Source organism: Megascapheus bottae, chromosome 15, assembly GCF_031878675.1.
Source record: "Megascapheus bottae isolate mThoBot1 chromosome 15, mThoBot2.hap1, whole genome shotgun sequence".
NCBI lineage: Eukaryota > Metazoa > Chordata > Mammalia > Rodentia > Geomyidae > Megascapheus > Megascapheus bottae.
Window position 1 is genome coordinate 5021826 of NC_143523.1, and position 20248 is coordinate 5042073.

Sequence of the window (20248 nt, forward strand, 5' to 3'; positions counted from 1 at the left end):
ACAGTGTCGTCACCCCTTCGCTCTCTCCCAGTTCCAGTGGTCCTTTTGTATGAGTCATCATATCACCTTGGAAAGATTCACCTGAGTTTCTCTTCTTTGCAGTTTTGATCAGGCTTTGGTGTGAGGAAAGCCAGGACTGTGACTTGGATTAAAGGGCTTTCTCTCCAGATTCTCAGGCCTTGTCAGAACCTTTGCTGCTCCAACATCTGGTGACGCAGCACAGAGCTGCCAGGTGCTGAGGGCAAGGAGCCACCACCTTTGTGACAGGCCTGCGAACACTAGGGCACAGGCGTGTCCAGGGCTGGCAGGGCAGCCAGCCTCGTGATTTCCTCTACTCCCAGTGTGCCCGCCCTGGGTGAATTACTGTCCCGGAGGTGCCTTGGCTGTTTAGCATTAAGTGTCAGCAACTAACTGGTGAGGCAGGTTTGCCAGCAGCCAATTCTCTGCTTCCTCCTCTCCTCTCCATACCTGCTGGCCTCTCAGAACAACCAGTGTGTATGTATACTGTATTTGCTAACAGACTTAAGTCATTTCATATGATAACCCCATGAGGTAGATGCTAATATTTGCTCATTTTTACAGGGAAGGAAACTGGGTCACAGAGAAATGAGGTGACTCAGATGAAGAAGGTGACTGACTGTTGGACAGCATGGTCTGTCCACTTGGCCACCAGGTCTCCTTCACACAGACCAGAGCCCTACTGGCTCAGGACTCAGAACCTTTCTGGCTATTATACCTCCTTTTCTTTGCTGGGCCTAGGCCTGGGTGCTATCCCTAAACTCCACATTGCTCAAGGCGAGCATTCTACCACTTGAGCCACAACTCTACTTCTGGCTTCTTCTGAGTAGTTTCCTGGATATAGGAGTCTGGCTTCGAACTGTGATCCTCAGGTCTCAGACTCCTGAGTAGTTAGAATTACAGGCAGACGTGAGTCACCAGCGCCCAGTTTTATACTCCCTTTTCCTTCTGAAAATCCCTATGATCCCCACCACACCCCCCAGCCCTGCTCCAGGACCAGGTGTGCCTCACAGAGCCTCCAGCAGGGGCCCTCAGCTCCACCTACACCCTGCTCCCAAGGCTGGCCTAGCCAAGGCCAACATCACTGGTCTCGGGCTGCGCTCCTGCCGCCTGCAGTAAGGCCCTGTTTCCTTCAGCCTGCTACCATATTCTGGCCTGCAGCCAGTTGTTCTGACTGCCCTTTGGTTGATACTTGAAATTTATCTGTGCAAGGAACTTTCTTAATTTCCCCCTTTTCAGGCCAGTGGCTGAGATGTCCTAGCAGGCTTACCAAAACGGTAAACAACAGTGTGCCTCCTGGCCAGTTTCCCTACAGTCTCCCTACCGCCTCTGCCTCGGGCTGTGTCAGTGAGGTCCTGACCCAGTTCAGCAGGGCTGCCGTCCACTGGAAGGTCGGGCCTCAGGCAGCCCAGGAAGATACAGACGCTAGTTTTTAAAAATGAAGTCCATGTCGAGGGAATTCAATTAACCGCCTGCAGCCTCGTTATGCCAAACTCATTTCCACATGGCCTGTGAATCTTAAAAAGGATAGCAAGTTTGCCGTTCCATATTTCAATTACAAGTTGAGTTAAATGCTCCAGCTGCAGGCATCTTTTATTTCACCACTTCCAGAATGATATGATGAGCCAGAGTGAATCCATAGCCACATTTTCCAGGCACAACAGAAAATGTATTGTCAGGACCTTAGCCCTTCTGTCCCTGGTTACCAGCTTGAAGCCTTGCAGTAGGTAACACCAAGGCTCCCACAATCCAGCCACCATCTGCCAGGAATGCCTTCCTCCTCCATCTTGTCTGAGCCACCCAACAGCAGGACGGACCTGAGCAAGACCTTCAGTTGTGTTCAGAGTAGTATGTCCATACACCTCTTTCTGAGATCTAGGCTGGGTGGAGGCAATTTGCTGGAAGGGAAGGACCTGGCAAGGGCGCCTGGTCTGTTGGGGTGTTCTTTCCATGCCCTGGCCCAGAGCAGAGCTGGTATGTGACCAGTCTGAGGGGACAAAAGCGCAGATGAGTTTAGCCACCACTGACCAAAAGCCAGCTACTGCCACTTCCTTAGCCCTGTCCATTGCAGATGATTCAGGAAGACAAGGAAGGCAAGCTGGGACCCCTCCCATTTTACATCTAAAACTTTGGCCTGTGTTGTTAGAACATAGGCAACATACTGTACAGTGTTGTCACTGGCTCTTCACTTGACCTGTGCTCTGGTTCCAGGTCGGCCATGTATTGGCGCTTCTGCTGCCTGTAGACTTAAGCCTTGTTGAAAATGAATGGCTTCTCTTTGTAACTGGCCTTTTCTGATACCATGTCAGGAGACTGGAGCTTGGCATTTGGGGCCTGTGGAATGAGGGGGCAGTGCTGTGATCACCACTCTTTAGCATACTTTGAGGAATACCTTGAAGAAGAGTGTGACCTTGCCATGGGCTGTTCTGTGGGGAATAGGGCTGCCATTGGCTAGAAAGCTTAATAAAATGAATGTTTTGTCACCTTGAATAAAAGAGGCCATATATTTACCATGGAGTGTATATACACAGAGCTTTTATGCAGAACCCGCATCATACCTGTAATCCTAGCTACTCAGAATTCTGACTGAGACCTAGAACATTGTGGTTCAAATCCAGTCCAGCAGACAAATCTGCAAAGTTCCAAACTAAAGGTGTGGCTCAAGTGATTGAGCACCAGCTGTGAGCAGGAAACTGAGTTCAAACCCCAGTACAGGTTCAGAGAAACCCTCATCTAAATCTGTATGCTTTTTAATGAAAACAATCACATGGACTACAATGGGGATGTATGGTGTCAAATGTAATATTAGTAAGTCACAGGCAGTTACTCAGTTCCTTCACGTGTATCCTCTCTATTCATTAACTCATCCTTTCTATATGCTAAACCCCTAAGAACTCCCCGCTTCCTGCCATCAGGACCAGGAGCAGAGCATGAAGGCATTTCTGTTCCTAACCTTGCGTGCAACCAGCTTTATTCTAGGACATAAAAATGAGCTGTCAGTGCCCTTTGGAAGCCAAGGCTAGCTGCCATGCCACGTGCTTACAGAAACGATTGCCAGCCAGCCTGTCCCCTATGAGGCAGCAGTTTTGCTGATGTATAGAAACTAGTTTCTAAAAGGCTTTCCCGTGATTACGCTTGCACTCCAGCCCCCTGGGCTCAGTGCATGCCTCGTGTGTGTCATTCCTGCAGCTCCCTCTGGCCCTTCTCCCAGCACATCAGCTCTTCCCTCTCACACCACAAGCTCACTGATGAAACTAGCTTTCTGCACGTGTGTGTGTGTGTGTGTGTGTGTGTATGTGCGTTTCCTTACCAGGAGTGTCCTCTCATGGCCCTGTGTTTCCCGCTGTTAAGTCCATGGCTCGTAAGGATGCTGTGAGCCCACCAGTGCTCCCTACACCAGCCTCCAGCAGGAGGGGGAGGGGTCCAAGGCTGCGCCTGGAAGGCGCCTGGGAAGCCATGATGTCCCACTCAGCTTTAAGCAGAAACAGTAGGGAAATTTAACATTGCCCAAGTCGGGGCTCACGCTAAGCTTCAGTCTTCCAGCCAAGTGCCAATGTAAGTTCTTTGGAGATTTTTCAGGGCCTCTCCAGCCCTGTCCCTTACATTTCCAGGAACCCCTCTCTTGCTTCCAGTGAGTGTTCAGAGGTTGCAGTCATCACCATTACTCTGCCTTCCCCCAGGAGGATCACAGCCTCGGTGTCCTTTCCTGACCACTGGTGACTTTCAGAAGCTTTTCTGCTGGCCTGACCACACTGGAATCTGGCCAAGTCACAGCTAGAGTGCCTGGAATTTTGACAGATAGCTTTATGGTCAAAGTCTGGACAGTTTACTGGCTGTGCAGACAGGGTCACTTGCTCCTTGGGTCACAATTATCTCCATCTCCTATACCCACCCTGTACTTCCTGCATTGAGATAAATGAAAGCAATCTAGTAGCTCTCATCAATCCCCCAGCTCCTAGATGGAACAGCACAGCAGCCATTTGCTTCTGGTGTGACTTCCAGCACTGATACAACTTTATTGTATGAAGATAGAGGATAAATGGTTTTGTTTGACTAAGTACATTTTTTGATGGAGAATGGGCAAATATAATAAACACAATAGTACTACCAATATTGTGGAAATCTAAATTCAAGGATGAAGATAAACAGTTTGCACTGGCAAATAATGGAATGTCCTTGTCTACTATTCTTGTCACCTGAGTTCTGGGTCCACTTTAATTTTTTTGCCAGTCATGGTGCTTGAACTCAGGGCCTAGGTGCTGTCCCTGAGCTTCCTTTCTCAAGGCTAGTACGCTACCACAGTGAGCCATAACATCACTTCCAGTTTTCTTGTGGTTAACTGGAGATAAACGTCACTGATTTTCCTGCCCAGGCTGGTTTTAACCCCAATCCTCAGATCTCAGCTTCCTGAACAGCTAGGATTACAGGCATGAGCCACTAGTACCTGGATTATTATTATTATTATTATTAAATGAGTCTTCCTGCTTTTTATGCCTCATAATTCTTACTGGATGCTAGATAGTCTCACCTGCTGAGCACTGGATGTCTGTCTTTCGATAAATATTCAGGGTTTGCCTTGTAGACTTCTTCGGTAGCACCAAAGCAGTGTTTACTGGACCCTGACTGAGCGCCTATGTGCTGAGTGCCTCCTGGCCACACTGCCTGGTTTTCTGTTGCCTGGCTAGGGGAAGGCATGGGTCTTCAGAATCCTATCTCTAGCTCTCTCAGACACTCTGACCTGAGGGCTATGGACACCTAGGTTTCCCTGGCACCCAACACTGCAGTGCTGTAAGCCAGCAGCCCCCCTTGGCTCCCTCCAGGACCCTCCTCTCAGCATGGAGGCCTGTAGCTCTGGGAACAACCAGAGAGCACACCTTGCCAGCTGTCCCATTGCCTGCCCTTTAGTGTCTGACAAACTGCTGCTGCACATTTTGTTCATAGTTAGCTTGTCATTATGTAGGAGAGAAAAATCCAGTACTTATTCCACAATGGCTACGTGATCTTTGTATCCTTTGTTTTCTTGTGTTTGTTAGCGCCAGAAAGTTTGATGCAGGCATTGGAAGACTTGGATTATCTGGCAGCACTGGACAACGATGGGAATCTTTCTGAATTTGGAATCATCATGTCCGAGTTTCCTCTGGACCCACAGCTCTCAAAATCTATCTTGGCATCCTGTGAATTTGACTGTGTAGATGAAATGCTAACCATCGCTGCCATGGTAACAGGTATCCTTAGTGACTTAATCCTTATTCTTCTGTGCAGTGGATGTGTTGCGGTGTAGACTCAAGTGAGAGCCATCTCAAATGTGTTAAGCAGTACCTGGCAGTGATCGATTCATTTAAATTTTTGAAATGAAATGATACTGCAATATTTTAATAGATTAAAGAGAAATATAAACACCAGTATGAAAATCTAAATCGAGTATATTTCCTAAGCAGGCATGTCAGAATATACCAGATTTGCTTTTTCTGAGGAGGTCAGTGCAGTGCAGTAAAGTGTCGTGATAAATGTTCTTCCTTACATAACGTATGTGTGTGTTAGTTATATTATGCCTTGCCAGCTTTGTGCATCTTGGCTTCTATTATTCATATATCTTTTTGCCAGAAGTATAAGCCAAATACTTCAGTATCAGGGCAGCCCTATCCCTTTCCCCGTGTCTGAGGCCCCTTGCTTACACTAGAATGCAAGCAGGGTCTTAACTCTTGTTAGCAAAGCAAGGACAAAAAGGAAGACAGAATGACTCATTCTTGGCTTCTTTGCCTTCCAAGCAAATTAAGAATAAGATCCACACACAGTAATGACCCTCAGCACATCCGCCTAGATGTGCTCAGTCTTGTTGACCATGTGACCTTTTGCTTTGTAAAGCTCCTACCTGCTTTTCCCACCTGCCTCATGGGGCTGAGGGCGCTGCCATGACTTGTTGGAAGACATTTTCACATCCCGAAGGTGACCACTTTACCCTCATCAACATTTTCAAGGCCTACCAAGACGTGGTTCTGAATTCCACCAGTGAGCGTAAGTGAACGTACATGGTTTCAGAAGCTACCTCTCAATTCCATCTCCCAAACCAGACTGTCTTGTGAGTTCAGCAGTAGTTCATTCTCTACTCTGCTTGCTGCAACATGTGCCTGAGTCTCTGGAGCTCTGGTACTCTAGTCAGCCAGCCTTTAGACTGTGCTTCCTGGGGGCACAGTGACAAAGACAGAGACTTACAGTGGAAGAGAAGGAATAGCCTACTGTCAGAGCTGTGTTATATTCTCTTATAGCCTAGTGTGCTCACTCTGCAGAGAGGACACAGAGCCCTGAACCCCAGACAACACCAGCTCTGGAGACTGGTGAAGACTGGCTGGTGAGCTGAGGGAGGCAGGGGAAGATCTGGCTGGAGCTTTGCCAGCCAGACTAGAGAATGTCCAGAAAAGTAGTGGGTGCATGCAGAGGCCATGCATGCTTGACCAGCAGTAGGGGCATCCACTCCCTGGGGAGGAACTGGAAGCCTGAGCAGTGCAGGGGGCAGAGCAGCCTCACTGGGGGAGGCAGCGAAGAGCTCCTTCCAGAGTAGAAAAGGGGGCATTTCTCACCTGTTTCCCAAAAAGCATCTTCCAACCCCCTTTTCTCCAAAAGATAACCTGGAAAATTCGTGCAAGGATGTGGGAAAATATGGCAGCAATTTGGAAGATAGTAGAACCACATAAAGAACAAAGTTAGCCGGGCGTGGTGGCTCACACCTGTAATCCTAGCTACTCAGGAGGCTGATATCTGAGGATCAAGGTTCAAAGCCAGCTCAGCACTAAAGTCCATGCGTATCTCCAATTAACCACTAGAGTCTTATTTCCAGTTAACCACTAGAAAACCGAAGTGGCGCTATGACTCAAGGGTTAGGTCGGTAGCCTTAAGCTGAAGAGCTCAGGGGCAGTGCCCAGTTCCAGAGTTCAAGCCCCGCTACAGACCAAAAAAAAAAACCAAAAAACAGAAAGTTAGTGTTTCTGAACTAAGTTGTCTGTGGAGCCAGAAGTTAATAGAGAACTTGCTCTCAAGGCTGGGTACCGTACCTGAGCTGCTTTTGATCAAGGCTAGCACTCTACTACTTGAGCCACAGTGCCACTTCTGGTTTTTCTGTTTGTGTGGTATTAAGGAATCATACCCAGGGCTTTGTACATGCTAGGCAAGCACTCCACCAACTAAGCCTTATTTCCAATCTGGTAATCCTTTTATTAAACAAAATGTAAGATACTTTCATAGATCATTAGCATTTGTGCTCTCTGCCTTCTGGTTTCTGGTTTCAGTTCACATCTGCATACAGCTCTGCTGGAACACAGACAAAATGCTTAACTGTCTCCTGCCTTTTACCTGCTGCAGGCTGAGGGCAATATGCTTGATCAGAATCTCACAGCTGGCAAAGCCACTTGCATGGGACTTGCAGGCAGTGCCAGGTCAGCCAGTCCCACAGCCACCAGAGATCTTGTCCTTGCTGCAGCCTTCCTACCACTCCATTAGGTGGTCTTTTCCTCAGAAGAAGAGACTGCATATGTCTTAAAGAAGGCAGCCACAAGCTTGGGCTCTTCCAAGCTGAGACGGCCCTTTGTTTCTCTTTCCTTAACAGACTGTGTAGAAAAGTGGTGTCATGACTACTTCCTCAACTGCTCTGCTCTCAGGATGGCAGATGTCATCCGAGCTGAACTCTTAGAAATTATCAAGCGAATTGAGCTTCCCTATGCAGAACCTGCATTTGGCTCCAAGGAAAACAATCTGAACATCAAGAAAGCTCTGCTGTCTGGCTACTTCATGCAGGTAACAGGGTGCCATGAGGTGGGCAGTCTTCCACTGAGTGGTGCTTTTACTGACCTTCAGTTTAAATCAGACGAGAAATGCATGGAACTGAAGATGTGGTATTTAAACATACTTCCCTCAAAGCAGAAATGGGTGAAGCCAGACTACTTTGGCTATGCGAAAAGGACACATGATCCTCTTCACTACAAAGGGAAGCAGAACACCATACACCATCATCTCCCCTAAGTAGTTGGTGATACTAATGCCATTCTTTCCTGTCCCATAGCAGAGATGAATGCACACTACAGGTATAGGGGTGCCCTTCACACACTTTTTTTTTGTGGGAGGGGGGGAGTGGGGAGAGACAGTGCTGGTACTGGAACTTGAATTCAGGGCCTACATGCTGTCCCTGAACTTTTGTGCTCAAGGCTAGTGCTCTACCACTTGGGCCACAGCCACTTCTGGCTTTTTGGTGGTTGACTGGAGATAGTAGACTTTGCTGCCTGGGCTGGCTTTGAACCATGATCCTCAGATCTCACCTCCAGAGTAGCCAGGATTATGGGCATACGCCACCAGTGCCCAGCTCTGTTCTTCATGACCTAAACCTGGAGTCTGCACCATTTTAACAGTAAGTTAGTGGCATCAGTTTTCAAAGGTTAGGGCAAAACAATACTACTTTTCTATATCTGAAAATAGGAAACAAAGGTGGCAAATTTTAGTTCTAAGTCTTCTGTATAAAATACTCTGAATGTTCAGTGTTTTGTGTGTGAAACATACTGATGCAGAATCCACTTTCTGTGCAACCCTTCCTGTAGATCGCTCGGGACGTAGACGGAGCGGGTAACTACCTGATGCTCACTCACAAGCAGGTGGCTCAGCTGCATCCCCTGTCGACCTACTCCATCACCAAGAGGATGCCCGAGTGGGTCCTCTTCCACCAGTTCAGCATCTCTGAGAACAACTACATCAGGGTCACCTCAGCGATCTCTCCTGAGCTGTGAGTTTAAAGAAAAAGGGCATTAATTTACATTTACAAGGGTAAATGACAATCTTGGCTTCTAGTCCTTTTTTTTTTTTTTTTTTTTTTTGCTGTTGTTGGTCTTGGGGCTTAAACCCTTGGCCTGGGTGCTGTCCCTGAGCTCTCTAGCTCAAGGCTACCTTACCCCTTGAGTCACGCCCCACTTCCCATTTTCTAGTGGTTAATTGGAGATAAAGAATCTCATGGTACCCAGGCTGGCTTTGAACCACGATCCTCAGATCACAGCCTCCTGAATAGCTAGGATTACAGGCATGAGCCACCACGCCTGGTTCTTCTATTCCATCTTATTATAAGGAGTTTGCACTGGTATCCGTCTTGTTTACCTGAACTGCCTCTGAGCCTGCAACTTCTAGAGACGCTAGTACAGAAATATTAAAGCATGTGTCTTTAGAGCAGCACAGTGTCTGGCAGGGGAGGCAGAGGAGAAATGGAGCTTAACCAACTTTCAGGAACAGACGTGCCACTGTAGTTGGAGGTAGTGGAGAAAGGGAAGCAGAGAAGGAAGGCAGAAGAGACAGGCAGGCCGGGGGGGTTGCATAATTTAGAGTTTATTCTAAGTGTAGTCCACAGCAGATAGGGTCTTGGGTGAGAGGATGAATGTCTCCCTGTGCTTCTAAGATGTCTGTTGCTGCGATGTGGAGATTGGCTAAGAGAGGCACTGAGAGAATGGAGACTGGTTTCTCAGAAGCTACTAGATTTCAGATCCCTCCTGAAAGCAACCCTGATGCCTGAAATAACAATGTTCATGGTGTCAGTCAAGAGCAGCTCAGTGTCCAGCTGAAGTACAACCAGTTAGGACGAGTAAGATGCATGCTCCCCGTGGCCACCCACGCTCTCCAGCAGATGGCCTGCTCCCCGTGCAGTGATGGACTGTGTGGGTGCTCTGTGCCGGCTCACCCGGATGGCACCTCCACTTCATGGGCCAGCACCAGAGGCTATTTATCCTAGAAATGTAGCTGAACAGGCTGCACAAAAGGTAGACTGCGATTTTGAAGGGTTCAATTGAAATTCAGTTCTCCAGGGCTGGGAAGGGCCAGACATCGCGCTCCCATCTGTTTCAGATTTATGCAGCTGGCCCCACAGTACTATTTCAGTAACCTGCCTCCGAGTGAAAGTAAGGACCTTCTGCAGCAAGTCGTGGACCGCCTGTCCCCCCTCTCCACCACGAAGGAGGAGGATGCCTGTGACAAGTGCCCTGACACTGCTGAGCAGAGATGCACTCTCCAGTGAGAGTTCGGCACGCACAGGCAAATGAGAACCCCACAGGAGCCCACACAGGGTCTAGAGCCAAGGGGGCAGTCCTGACGAAATGACACTTCACATATGATTTTAAAATAAAAAAAATAGGAGTTTTTATTGCGTTCTTTAAATTACGTGCTGTGCGTTCTTCATATTGGAAGTTTTTAATCAGTCATTCATAATTTGACCAAAATTGAAATAAACTTATTTTGTAAATGTGTCGTGGACACATGCGAAAGAGCCCTACTTTTTGTAGAGGACCTTAATCTGAATAAAGCGATGAGTTTTTCAGTAAATCCCAGTTTTCTCATTTTACAAAACAAGCCCATCACTGTCCATGGGAGGTGGACTAGAGAGACAGGTGTTCCTCCAGCGCTGCCATGATGCCCCTCATCCTGTCTCTGGGAATCAGCATCACGGTTCGCAGGGGCTTCATAGGCACGTCATCAAAGGACCATCTCCCGCCCAAACAAGTGTCGCTGTCCTCCTGCACTGAGTAGCTGAACTTGACGACTGCCTTCTACAGCAGAAGAGGAAGCTTGAGTGAGAAATGTAGCCAAGCAAACTCAAAACTCACGTAACCTACATTTAACCTACTTGAGCTTTTGTGCTCAAGAATAGTGCTCTGCCGCTTAGTATGCCATAGCTCCACTTCTGGCTCTTTGGTTAATTGGAGATAAAAGTCACATAGAGGGGCCAGGAGTTTGGCCTAATGGTAGAGTGCTTGCCTAGCATGCATGAAGACCTGGGTTCAATCCCTTGGTACCACATGTATAGAAAAGGCCAGAAGCGGTGCTTTAGCTCAAGTGGTAGAGCGATAGCCTTGAGGAAAGCCCAAGCCCCACAACTGGTAAAAGAAAAAAAAAAAAAAGTCACATAGGCTTTCCTGCCTGGGATGGCTTTAAACTCTTGATTCTCAGATCACAGCCTCCTGAGTAGCTAGAACTACAGGTGTAAGCCACCAGCACCCAGCTTCAGTAATATTATGATGACAGGAAAGTGAAATTGAGACTTACAGCATAGCTCCTGTCACTCCTTGCTGCTGCTTAGCATAAAGCGGCTGTGTGAATTTATAGTAAGGCTGTATGATCTGCATCTGGATACCATGCATCTCCCAAATGGTCTGCCTGCAGTGCTGAGGTATATGTTCAAAGCAGACACAGAGTTTCACTGTCTACTTCATAGAAAAGAAAGGCAGAGCTGAACCTGTATCTCTTGCATTGTCAGTGGAAATCTTAGACATAGTGATGTCATCCAATTCAGAAAAACATACCCACCATACACCCCCTTCCCCCAGGACTTAAGGTTTTTGAGAAGGCAGTGTAAGAACATCTGTGGGTCTGTCACAGGACAGCCCTGTTACACGGGAAGGACGCTGAGATTGCCATCAGTGACAGGATCCCTGCACCTGGGACACAGCAGCAAGGACACTCAGCTTCCACACTGACAGCCGTGTGGTGTCAGGCCATTTCCCTCATCTCCCCACTCATCCACCCTGCCTAGCTCACCTCACGGAGTGTCACAGGGCCTTGTCAACCTCTGCCTTGTTTGTCACTTTTCTCTCCCTATGCTTACTACCTACAGAGGAGTAGAAAGGCTGGTGACTAGCTTTCTGGGGTCACAGAAAATGGCTGATCATACTTGGGCAGAAAAAATTTGATTACTCACAAGAAAATCCTTGTTGATAGCTAAACAAACAGGAAATGGAGTAGTTTTATTACCTCATAGAAGAATTCTTCCTCTGCATTTGAGAACATTAAGACATCCTTCTTTTGGCTGCTTCCCTTCTTGGAACTGGGTCTTCCTGCTTCCATAAATGTCTTGCTGATCAGCAGGTAGAAGAAGCACTTCCCACAAGGCTTGTTAGTTTTGTGTGCCTCTGCTAGTTCTTTCCTTCAAGGCAAACACAGAATATTTACCTGCTGGGCCGGGTTAACTCTATCCACAAAGCAACCAGTAAGATGCCTTCAGCAGGTTCTGCCAAACAGACCTAACAATCACGTATCTCGTGGACACTTTAAAGCTATGACGTCATATGGTCAGCTGCACTTTAGAGTGACTGTGGCACCATGTTTACAAAGATGCACAAAAACTAACAGATAAATCTCAAGCTCACTGTTCTCGATAAAGTACAAATACCTAAGAACCTGAGTTTTGTTAGGCAACACTTAACAATACCACACTACGGCACATGGCCAGAAATCAGTGTGACGACAACACATGCTGCAGGCTCTCATGAGCCCAGGACTCCTTTATGATAGGCTATAAAAGTTGAATAGAAATACCCTAAATTCTATAATAACAAATGGAATGGCAATGAAATATGTTGTTTCCCAAAATTACCCTAAACCTGTATACAGGGCTACTCCTAAACAAGAGTAAAGAAATCCCTCCTGCAGTACTGGTGACTCACATCTTAACTACTCGGGAGGCTCAGATCTGAGGACCACAGGGCAAAGCCAGCCCAGGCTGGAAAGGCGGTAAGACTCTTAGCTCCAGTTAACTGTTAACTACCTAAAAACGGATGTGGAGCTGTGGCTCAAAGTGGCAGAGCTTTGAACCAAAAAGTATAAGGACAGCACCCAGGTCCTGAATTCAAACCCACAACTGGGGGTGGGGGGAGCGCTGATTCTATTCCTATCAACTCATTCCAACTCTTAATAGGAAACTAAGAAAGGAGATCACCCTTTTGCAAAACCAAATAAACATACGCTCAGAAGTTTAGAGAAAACATCTGGGGCACACTGAGTGGACATGGGAGAACAGCACACGGGAAGACTCTAGGTGTGACCCCCACAAACTTAAAGGGAAACTCAATACCCATGCCACAGCCCTGAGAAACACACAGAACCACACAGAGGAACGTCTGCCTCTGATCCGGTTTCAGTGCATAGGCAACATATCACTTAGCTAATTCTGCTTCAGTGTTTTACATACTTAAACCTCCTGTACTAAACAAAAACCTCAGAAATGAAAGGCACAGTAACACTATGGTTTCATGAATTATAAAATACACCAAAGGAATTTAGGAATTTGTCATAACAGTTGGGAGTTTTATTTGCATTAGAAATCTGTGAATGAGCTAAGCACCAAAGGCTCACGCCTATAATCCTAGCTACTCAGGAGGCTGAGATCTGAGGATCACAGTTCAATGCCATCCTGGGGACTAAAGTCCCTGAGACTCTTATCTCCAATTAGCCACCAGAAAACCAGAAGTGGTGCTGTGGCTCAAGTGGTAGAGTGCTAGCCTTGAGCCGAAGAGTTCAGGGACAATGCCCAGGCCCAGAGTTCAAGCCCCATGACCCACAAAAAAGGAATGGAAGGAGGGAAGGAAAGAAACCTGTGAGTGTGGAATGTGATCCAGAGGTAATAAGATTATCCATTAGAAATCCATTGGCTTCTACACTATTTATAAAGTCTTCTAAAACAGTATCATGATTGTCATCATGCTAGCGCCTCTACAACCTCATTAGGAATGAATGGCCTCGCAGAATTCCTCTCCTCACACTAAATGTGCTTCTAGACTAGCACTCCCTCCATGCCTACACATTGTACTTAAGCACACATCTTGTGTGTAATTAGAAGACTTGGACGGAAGGCATTTCCCAGTCTCTTACTGCAGCTGCTGGTGCATGGGCAGAGCAATCTGAGGAGGGACATTAATGAATCTCTCACTTAGAAGAAGGCCCACAGGCTTTGTGGTGTCATTTAAAAGCTTCTCCAGCTCTTCAACCACATTCTTGCCACAATTCTTCTCACAAGAGCTGAGAACCAATTCTTTAATTTGTTCTGCACACTGGGTACCCTAGAAAGCAAAGAGAAAAAGAAGACAAAAGAAGTTTGGTGCCACCACCTTTAAAATGTATGTTGCTACATGTTTCTCAACAATAACCATATTTGCTTATTTTTCAGCCATGACCGTTGGCAAGCCAAGGCTATAGTTAACAACTGAAGAGTGCAACCCCAATCCTAGCCTATCCCACAAAAGCAGTTGAAAATTAACTCAAAGTTCATGTTTAAAATTACAGATTAAGCTGGACATGGTGGCTCACACCTGTAATCCTACTCAGGAGGCTGAGATCTGAGGATCATGGTTCAAAGACAGCCCAAGCACAAGGTCCATAAAACTCTTTATTTCCAATTAACTACCAAAAAACCGGAAGTGGCGCTGTGGCTCAAGGGGTAGGATGGTAGCATTGATGAAGAGCTCAGGGACAATGCCCAGGCCCAGAGTTCAAGTCCATAACCAAAAAAAAAAAAAAATTACAGATTAAGTATAGCCTGTATCTTTTTCTCAAGTGGGTGAATAGCGGGCATGATTTTTATTAGGATGCAGCCAGTCATTAAAAAGATTAAACAAGTAAGCATGAGTAAGTGCCTTCAACCTCAGAAAGCCGAAAACCTGCAGAGTACACACAGCACACCACAGGCGGGGACAGCAGGAAACACTGCAGGGCAGCCCTAAGCCCAAAATGCTGTGAGACTGTACCACAGGGAATAATGGCAGTATGCAAGATAAAACAATACCTTTATGCTGACAAGGGATTACAATAAAATTTCATAAGAGCACACACACACACACAACATTCATTCTCTAATACAATACATATGCATCAAATAAAGCTAGTTTCAGAGTAAGGAGTAAGTACACGGATGTCACCCAGTGTAACTAACCTTCCTTTCAGTTAAATTGAAAAGGCTTATGAAGCCAAAAATCTCATCTTCATCCAGATCATCATCACTGTCTTCTGAAACATTTATTTGCTGTTTTAAAAAGAGAGAAAAAGTATTTCAATTGTGTGTTTGGTTGAAATTTTTAAATCTTGGCCTTAATTCTTTCTTTTCAAAACCAGAGCATCAGTTCAGAATAATCAGTGCCTTCCCACATCTGCACAAACTAGCCCTGCCCTAGATCCCTAGATTTCTTTTTTTCTTTCTTTCTTTCTTTTTTTTGTGAACTCTGAGCTTGGCGCTGTCCTTGAGCTCTTCAGCTCAAGGCTACTGCCCTACCCTTGAGCCAAGCCCCACTTCCCATTTTCTTGAGGTTAACTGGAGATAAGAGTCTCAGATCCTTTTGTGCCAGGCTATCTTTGAATCTTGATCCTAGATCTCAGCTTCTAGAGTAGCTAGGATTACAGGCGTGAGCCACTCCCTGCCGACTCCCTAGATTTCTTTATACCAAATTCTTATGACATTCTCCTTCACCAAGATCTCACTGTATTATGAATCTCAGACAGAAACTCATGAAAACATTTGTCTTTGAACAATGGCTTGTTTCTCTGGTCTACACTGCCCCACCTAGAACTCGCACTTCTAGAGTACTTGAGCACTAGGAAAAGTGAAGAGGATTAAGTTCTACTGGAGCTTTGGGCAGGACAGAAGAAACCCTGAACCAAGAAAACAAGAATGAGATGTGGACTTCAGTCAACTTCAGTCATCAGATGCTGGCCTCAACCTGAGAGTCCTGTTCTCCTCTTTTCTTCTCTGTACTGCCTGTTTCCATGCCTCCTCTTTATTCCTCCCTCTCCTCCACCCCAATCAGGGCCCTCAGCTGGTATGGTCCAGCTGAGGTGTGATTCCAGCTCTGTCTTTCACTGGTTATTTCTAGGCCAGGGTCTCACTTCTCACCCAGGTCCCTGCTTGAGCCACAACCCACCATGGCTGGGATCACAGGCACACAGGGTTACAGTCTCGTGGGCTTTCCTGCCAACTGCTTGTCTGGTACCACCAGCCTCTCCTCCCATGTGGCACTCTCAGAGCCCACCCCTCACTAGCTCCTCCCCATTTTACCTCCTACTAACTAGTGAGTCAGCCACTTCTATCTTCTCCGGTTCTGGCTACCCGATGGCTAAGTGAACAACCTAGGGCACTGTAATGGGCTCTGCCCATCTCTGATTCAGCTCCAAGTGAACGGGAGGAAAAAACTCATAACCAGAGTACACACAGCTACTCTGCTTACCTTAATCACACTCCCAATATGGTTCTGTTGAATCAAGAGGTCTGTTAGTTCTGCAGTGTTCACAGGAGCCTTTAGGAAAAGCTAAAATGAACAAAATTTAACCATAGATCAAAGCAAAACTTTTAAATGTCAAATAAAATGACAAATGACAACCAAGGAGATAATATGGGAAAGCAACCTCAAGAGGAAAAGAAAAGAGGCAATGAATCTAGAAGTGTAACACATCTTGAAGAGGAGCGGTAACAAGGGCAAATAAGGAAGGTCTTAAGGGAGACTGAAGAGCTGCTGATGAGGCTGACAGCCCAGGAAAAGCCGTAAACAAGGCAGCCTAGGTGCTGCAACACCAAAAGATGCTTACAACTGACGATCATATAGGAAGTGGGGATGTGAAGAGTAAACAGAGAGGAGCTCAAGCAAATCGGCATGTGAAAAGGAAGGTATTTCAGGACGGTAAACTTATCAGGGGACAGGATCTAGCAGCAGAGCACAAGTAGGTCAGTCCTGGAAGAAAATACCAATTCTTCCTTCCAGGTGAAGTACAGAGGCTAGAAACCAAACATCTGAAAGAATGAACTGTGAGTGCTTGTGCTAAATGGCCTGGATTTTCTTAGGGGTAAAGGTGTGTATGACAGATAAAAAAGAATACCTGCTGTAGTAATTTCTTAATTCCGTCATGATCGCTGTCTGAGATGGAGTAAGCTTCAAAGTCAATATTCACTTCCTGTGAAGAACATACAGAACACGTCATCCCACGAAATTACCAGATGTTCAGGTATTATTTTTCTTTTTTTCAACTTCCATTTTTTAGGTTCATTTCATTTACAGAAAATGCAAAAAAAAAAAAAAAAAGAAAAAGAAAAGAAAAGAAAAAGAAAATATTACCTGAATAACTAGAAATATCCTAGGCTTTAAAACAAGCAAACACAGTTCAGTTAGGTCAGGAATGATGGTGCATGCCTACAATCCCAGCACCGGGGAGGCTAAGGCAGGAGGATTCCCAAATCTGAGGCCACAGTAGCCTACAAGGCAAAATCCTGTCTCAAAATTGGGGGTAGGGGGGAGGAGATGGGACTGCCAAAACTGCCACCTGTGCAGATTATGAAGAACATTCACACCTTTTCCTTTTCCTCATGTGACACAAGAGCTGGAGCTAGAGAAGAACAGAACTTTCAAGAGTGACCTAATTAAACACTGAAAACATACCATCACCTCAGCCATAAAGGAGAAATGATCATTTAACTGGCTGCAAATCTCTAGGCCGGCCTATCAAAGGTGTTTAACCATGGACCTGAAGCTACTTTTTATCCCCTAGCAGCTCTGGTACCAAGCACTTGGGATGAAACAGTAAGCGAAGCAGACATGAATGACCTGGTGTTTAATTGTCCAGGTGAGAATTCCAACACCGAGGATGCTCAGAAATCAATGTAAAGTTGCAAGTACATGAACCAAGAAATGGGAACACTGTGCTGTACCAGCTTCAGAAGCAGAAGTCAGGAAAAGCTGAGAAATGAGAACAAAGAATATTATACGCTATGGCCCTGCAGTAGAAAGGTGAGACTGGGGGACTTAGAAAATATGTGGGTCTAGAGCTCCTGATCTTCCTGAGAAACAGCAATGGAATCTATGAAAAGGTGCCAAACTGTTCAAGCCAACAACAATCACAGATGTTTCAAAAGGTCTCACCAGGCCTTGATAAGTGATACATTGAACATGGGCTCTGACGGAACGGTACTTGTGTCCTTCAGGCTTTACAACATGATCTTAGCTGAAGGACTGAGGGGAGAATCAGACCTACCAGTGCCTTGCCACCCTGCCTGCACATAATGAAGCATTCCTTTGGCTGTGAACAGGGCAAGGGTATCTAGTGTAGCTTGCAGACTTCAAATCCCATTCTGAAGTAGGCGCAGGTGATGAAAGCAGCAGACCCCATGTGGTATCCATGGATTATCTGTCATTGCCTCTCTTCCCTGCATGGGCTCCTAGCCACACTGGTACAATAAGAACCTGTGCAGCAGATTATGTTTGTAGAACAAAGCTTAACCCAGATGCTTGGGAATTTAGAATTAGGACTATGCCACACTGCCTTCTACAGAGAACCTAACAAGAGTCCTAGTGGGAGCCTTCTCTAAGCAAGTCTGTTCCTAGGGTTTCTTGGGCTTCTTACCATTCACTAGCCCTGTCTCTCCTTAACGTTAGCCTACTCTGGCTGCTCATTCACCTCACTCTTTCCTTTCAGTTAGGCTCTTTAGGACTCTAACCATGCACATTCCATATCATTTCTAAACCACCTAGTTTCAAAACAGGTCTGAGGCTGCTTTTGACTTCCAAAATAATGGCTGTGGTTTCCGGCATCAAGAGGTGTGGATGACTGAGCACCTCAAGTGTAAGAAAACATTCTTGAAACAAATAAAGGAATAGTATACACCAAACACTTCGGTAGGTTACAGAGATAAGAACAGAAAGTCAAGGTCTGGGGCTGAAGCTCAGTGGTAGAGAGCTTGCCTACGTGCACATAGCTCAGGGATTGATGCAGCACACCACCAAAAAAAAAAATTGCATACAATTTCAACAGGGTTAGGCTAGCTAGGCCTCGCTAAAGTACAATTAGAGTACATTAAAGTTCATTAAAGTAGTGTAACAGTAATAGTCCAGGCAGGTCTGCATGATGGGGGCTGTGAAACAAACAGGTGAGGAATCAGCTTGTCAATACGCTGAAGGCAAAGCCAACAAGGTAGATGGCCTGACCGTAGTCGGGGGGGGGGGGGGGGGGGGAGGAGCAGAAAGAATTAAGTTGACACCTAGTTCTGGAATTTGAGCAACTGCTGCATTTGGGGACCACGCATGTACAGAAAAGGTGGAGACTGGGAAAGGCCTGAGTTACACACCCTGTTTTCACAGCTGTTTGATAGTAAACACTCAACAGTCTTAAACAGTCGGTCCTATCTATTCCCTCAACAAATAAGGGACTATAATACCGTGCACTACAGTAATCATCTGAAAAAAGAAACTCAGTTCCTGGGGACCATAAACACAAAACCGCTCAGCTGCCCCGGGAAGTCAGAAACAACAAGGAGCACTGGGAAGCCTTCAGGGGAGCCCCAAGAGAAGCCTGGGCTGCCGCGGGGTGCAGGGGAGGGGGGGGGCTTGTAGATCAGGCCCTAAGGGGGGAGGGAGGGAGGGTGGATGCAGGCGCCTGCTGGCCTGGGGGAGGGGGACAGAACCCCGGTCCGTCCCCTCACGACGTGGAGCTTTCGGGCCGGAACGTGGAGTGCGGGGTGGCCGGGGAGCCCCACGACTGTCCCCCAGCTGGGGAGGGGCGTCTCACCTCGCCCACCATCTCGTCCTCCTCCTCTTCCCCACTGTCTTCCTCCTCTTCGTCCTCATCCTCGATTTCTTCTTCTTCTTCTTCTTCCTCGGCACGCTGGACCTGGCCTCCCGGGGGCCGCAAAACCTCACTCCCCACCGCTCGCCTTTTGGCCCTGGATGCCATGCTGCCCCCCCACCCCACCCACTGCGCCTGCGCAAATTCCGGCCTCCGTCCTCCCGGACCAGACCATGTTAGTCCAGGGGGAGGCAGGCCACCAAGACCTCGCCGCGGAGTCCACCTCAGTGCAGCTTCCTCTGTTTCATTCTGCAGTCGTGGAACCTTTCAACGTTTTATTTTCACGCAAATGTCAGATTTGGAGCTGGTTTTCTCTTCATCCTCCTTTCCTCGCTCCGCTCACGGCTCCCCCTTTCCTCCGCACAGTGGTTCAATCCATCCCGCAGCTTCCTTCCGCCGGGGCCTGGAAGGAGTGCGCCTGCGCGACCTCCCCGCCGCGGCCGCTGAGCCGGGGACCCGGGCGGGAGTTCCGCGGGACTGCGCCTGCGCGACCTGCCTGCCGCGGCGGCTGGGGGGGGGGGGGTCTGAGCTCCGCGGGACTGCGCCTGCGCGACCTGCCCGCTGCTGCGGCGGCTGGGGCCGGAGTTCCGCGGGACGTGGCGCCCGCCTCCCGGAAGCTCAGGCTGCCTGTGGCAGGTGGGGCGTGCCTCTTGTTGTCCCGGTCCCACAGCCTCTGAGGTCTCTTCGCGGGGACCGCGCGACCCTGCCCCTTCCCTGCCCACCCTGTGACGCGCGGGCGCCTGGGCCGGGCCGGGCCTCGCCAGCCCCACTGCCCCCGGGGCCCCGCGGGCGCCCGGCGCCGGCCTTGGCCCTCGGGATCTCCCGGGGGGTCTCGGCGGCCCGC

The 20248-nt window shown here is 47.6% G+C and overlaps 2 protein-coding genes across 4 annotated transcripts in view; one reads left to right on the forward strand and one right to left on the reverse strand.

Annotated features, from left to right (window-relative positions):
• Dhx32 (DEAH-box helicase 32 (putative)) overlaps positions 1 to 10194 on the forward strand; it is a 39102-nt gene extending 28908 nt beyond the window's left edge. For both annotated transcript variants that reach the window (XM_090345625.1, XM_090345626.1), the window contains 5 exons: positions 5052 to 5243; positions 5884 to 6033; positions 7619 to 7806; positions 8601 to 8782; positions 9886 to 10194. In XM_090345625.1, the coding sequence (XP_090201751.1) occupies positions 5052 to 5243; positions 5884 to 6033; positions 7619 to 7806; positions 8601 to 8782; positions 9886 to 10054 (881 nt within the window). In that variant the 3' untranslated portion in view covers positions 10055 to 10194. The remainder of the gene's footprint in view (positions 1 to 5051; positions 5244 to 5883; positions 6034 to 7618; positions 7807 to 8600; positions 8783 to 9885) is intronic.
• Bccip (BRCA2 and CDKN1A interacting protein) lies at positions 10152 to 19533 on the reverse strand. 2 transcript variants are annotated; one of them, XM_090345633.1, is made up of 7 exons: positions 19348 to 19532; positions 16669 to 16743; positions 16023 to 16103; positions 14738 to 14827; positions 13681 to 13868; positions 11785 to 11956; positions 10152 to 10583 (listed from the first exon to the last, which is right to left on the reverse strand). In XM_090345633.1, exons 1-7 carry the CDS (start codon positions 19510 to 19512, stop codon positions 10413 to 10415), a joined length of 942 nt encoding a protein of 313 aa, XP_090201759.1. In that variant the 5' UTR covers positions 19513 to 19532; the 3' UTR covers positions 10152 to 10412. The 2 variants fall into 2 exon arrangements, with proteins under 2 accessions (XP_090201759.1, XP_090201760.1); XM_090345634.1 differs by lacking the exon at positions 16669 to 16743 and having other exon boundaries at positions 19348 to 19533.
• Positions 19534 to 20248: the final 715 nt, after the last annotated feature.

Coding starts and splice junctions, on each gene's coding strand:
- Bccip (XM_090345633.1), bottom strand. CDS start 19,512: ATGGCATCCAGGGCCAAAAGGCGAGCGGTGGGGAGTGAGGTTTTGCGG. Junction 14,828..16,022: donor ATATTGGGAGTGTGATTAAG/GTAAGCAGAGTA, acceptor TTTTTAAAACAG/CAAATAAATGTTTCAGAAGA. Junction 13,869..14,737: donor TCAATTTAACTGAAAGGAAG/GTTAGTTACACT, acceptor TTTGCTTTCTAG/GGTACCCAGTGTGCAGAACA.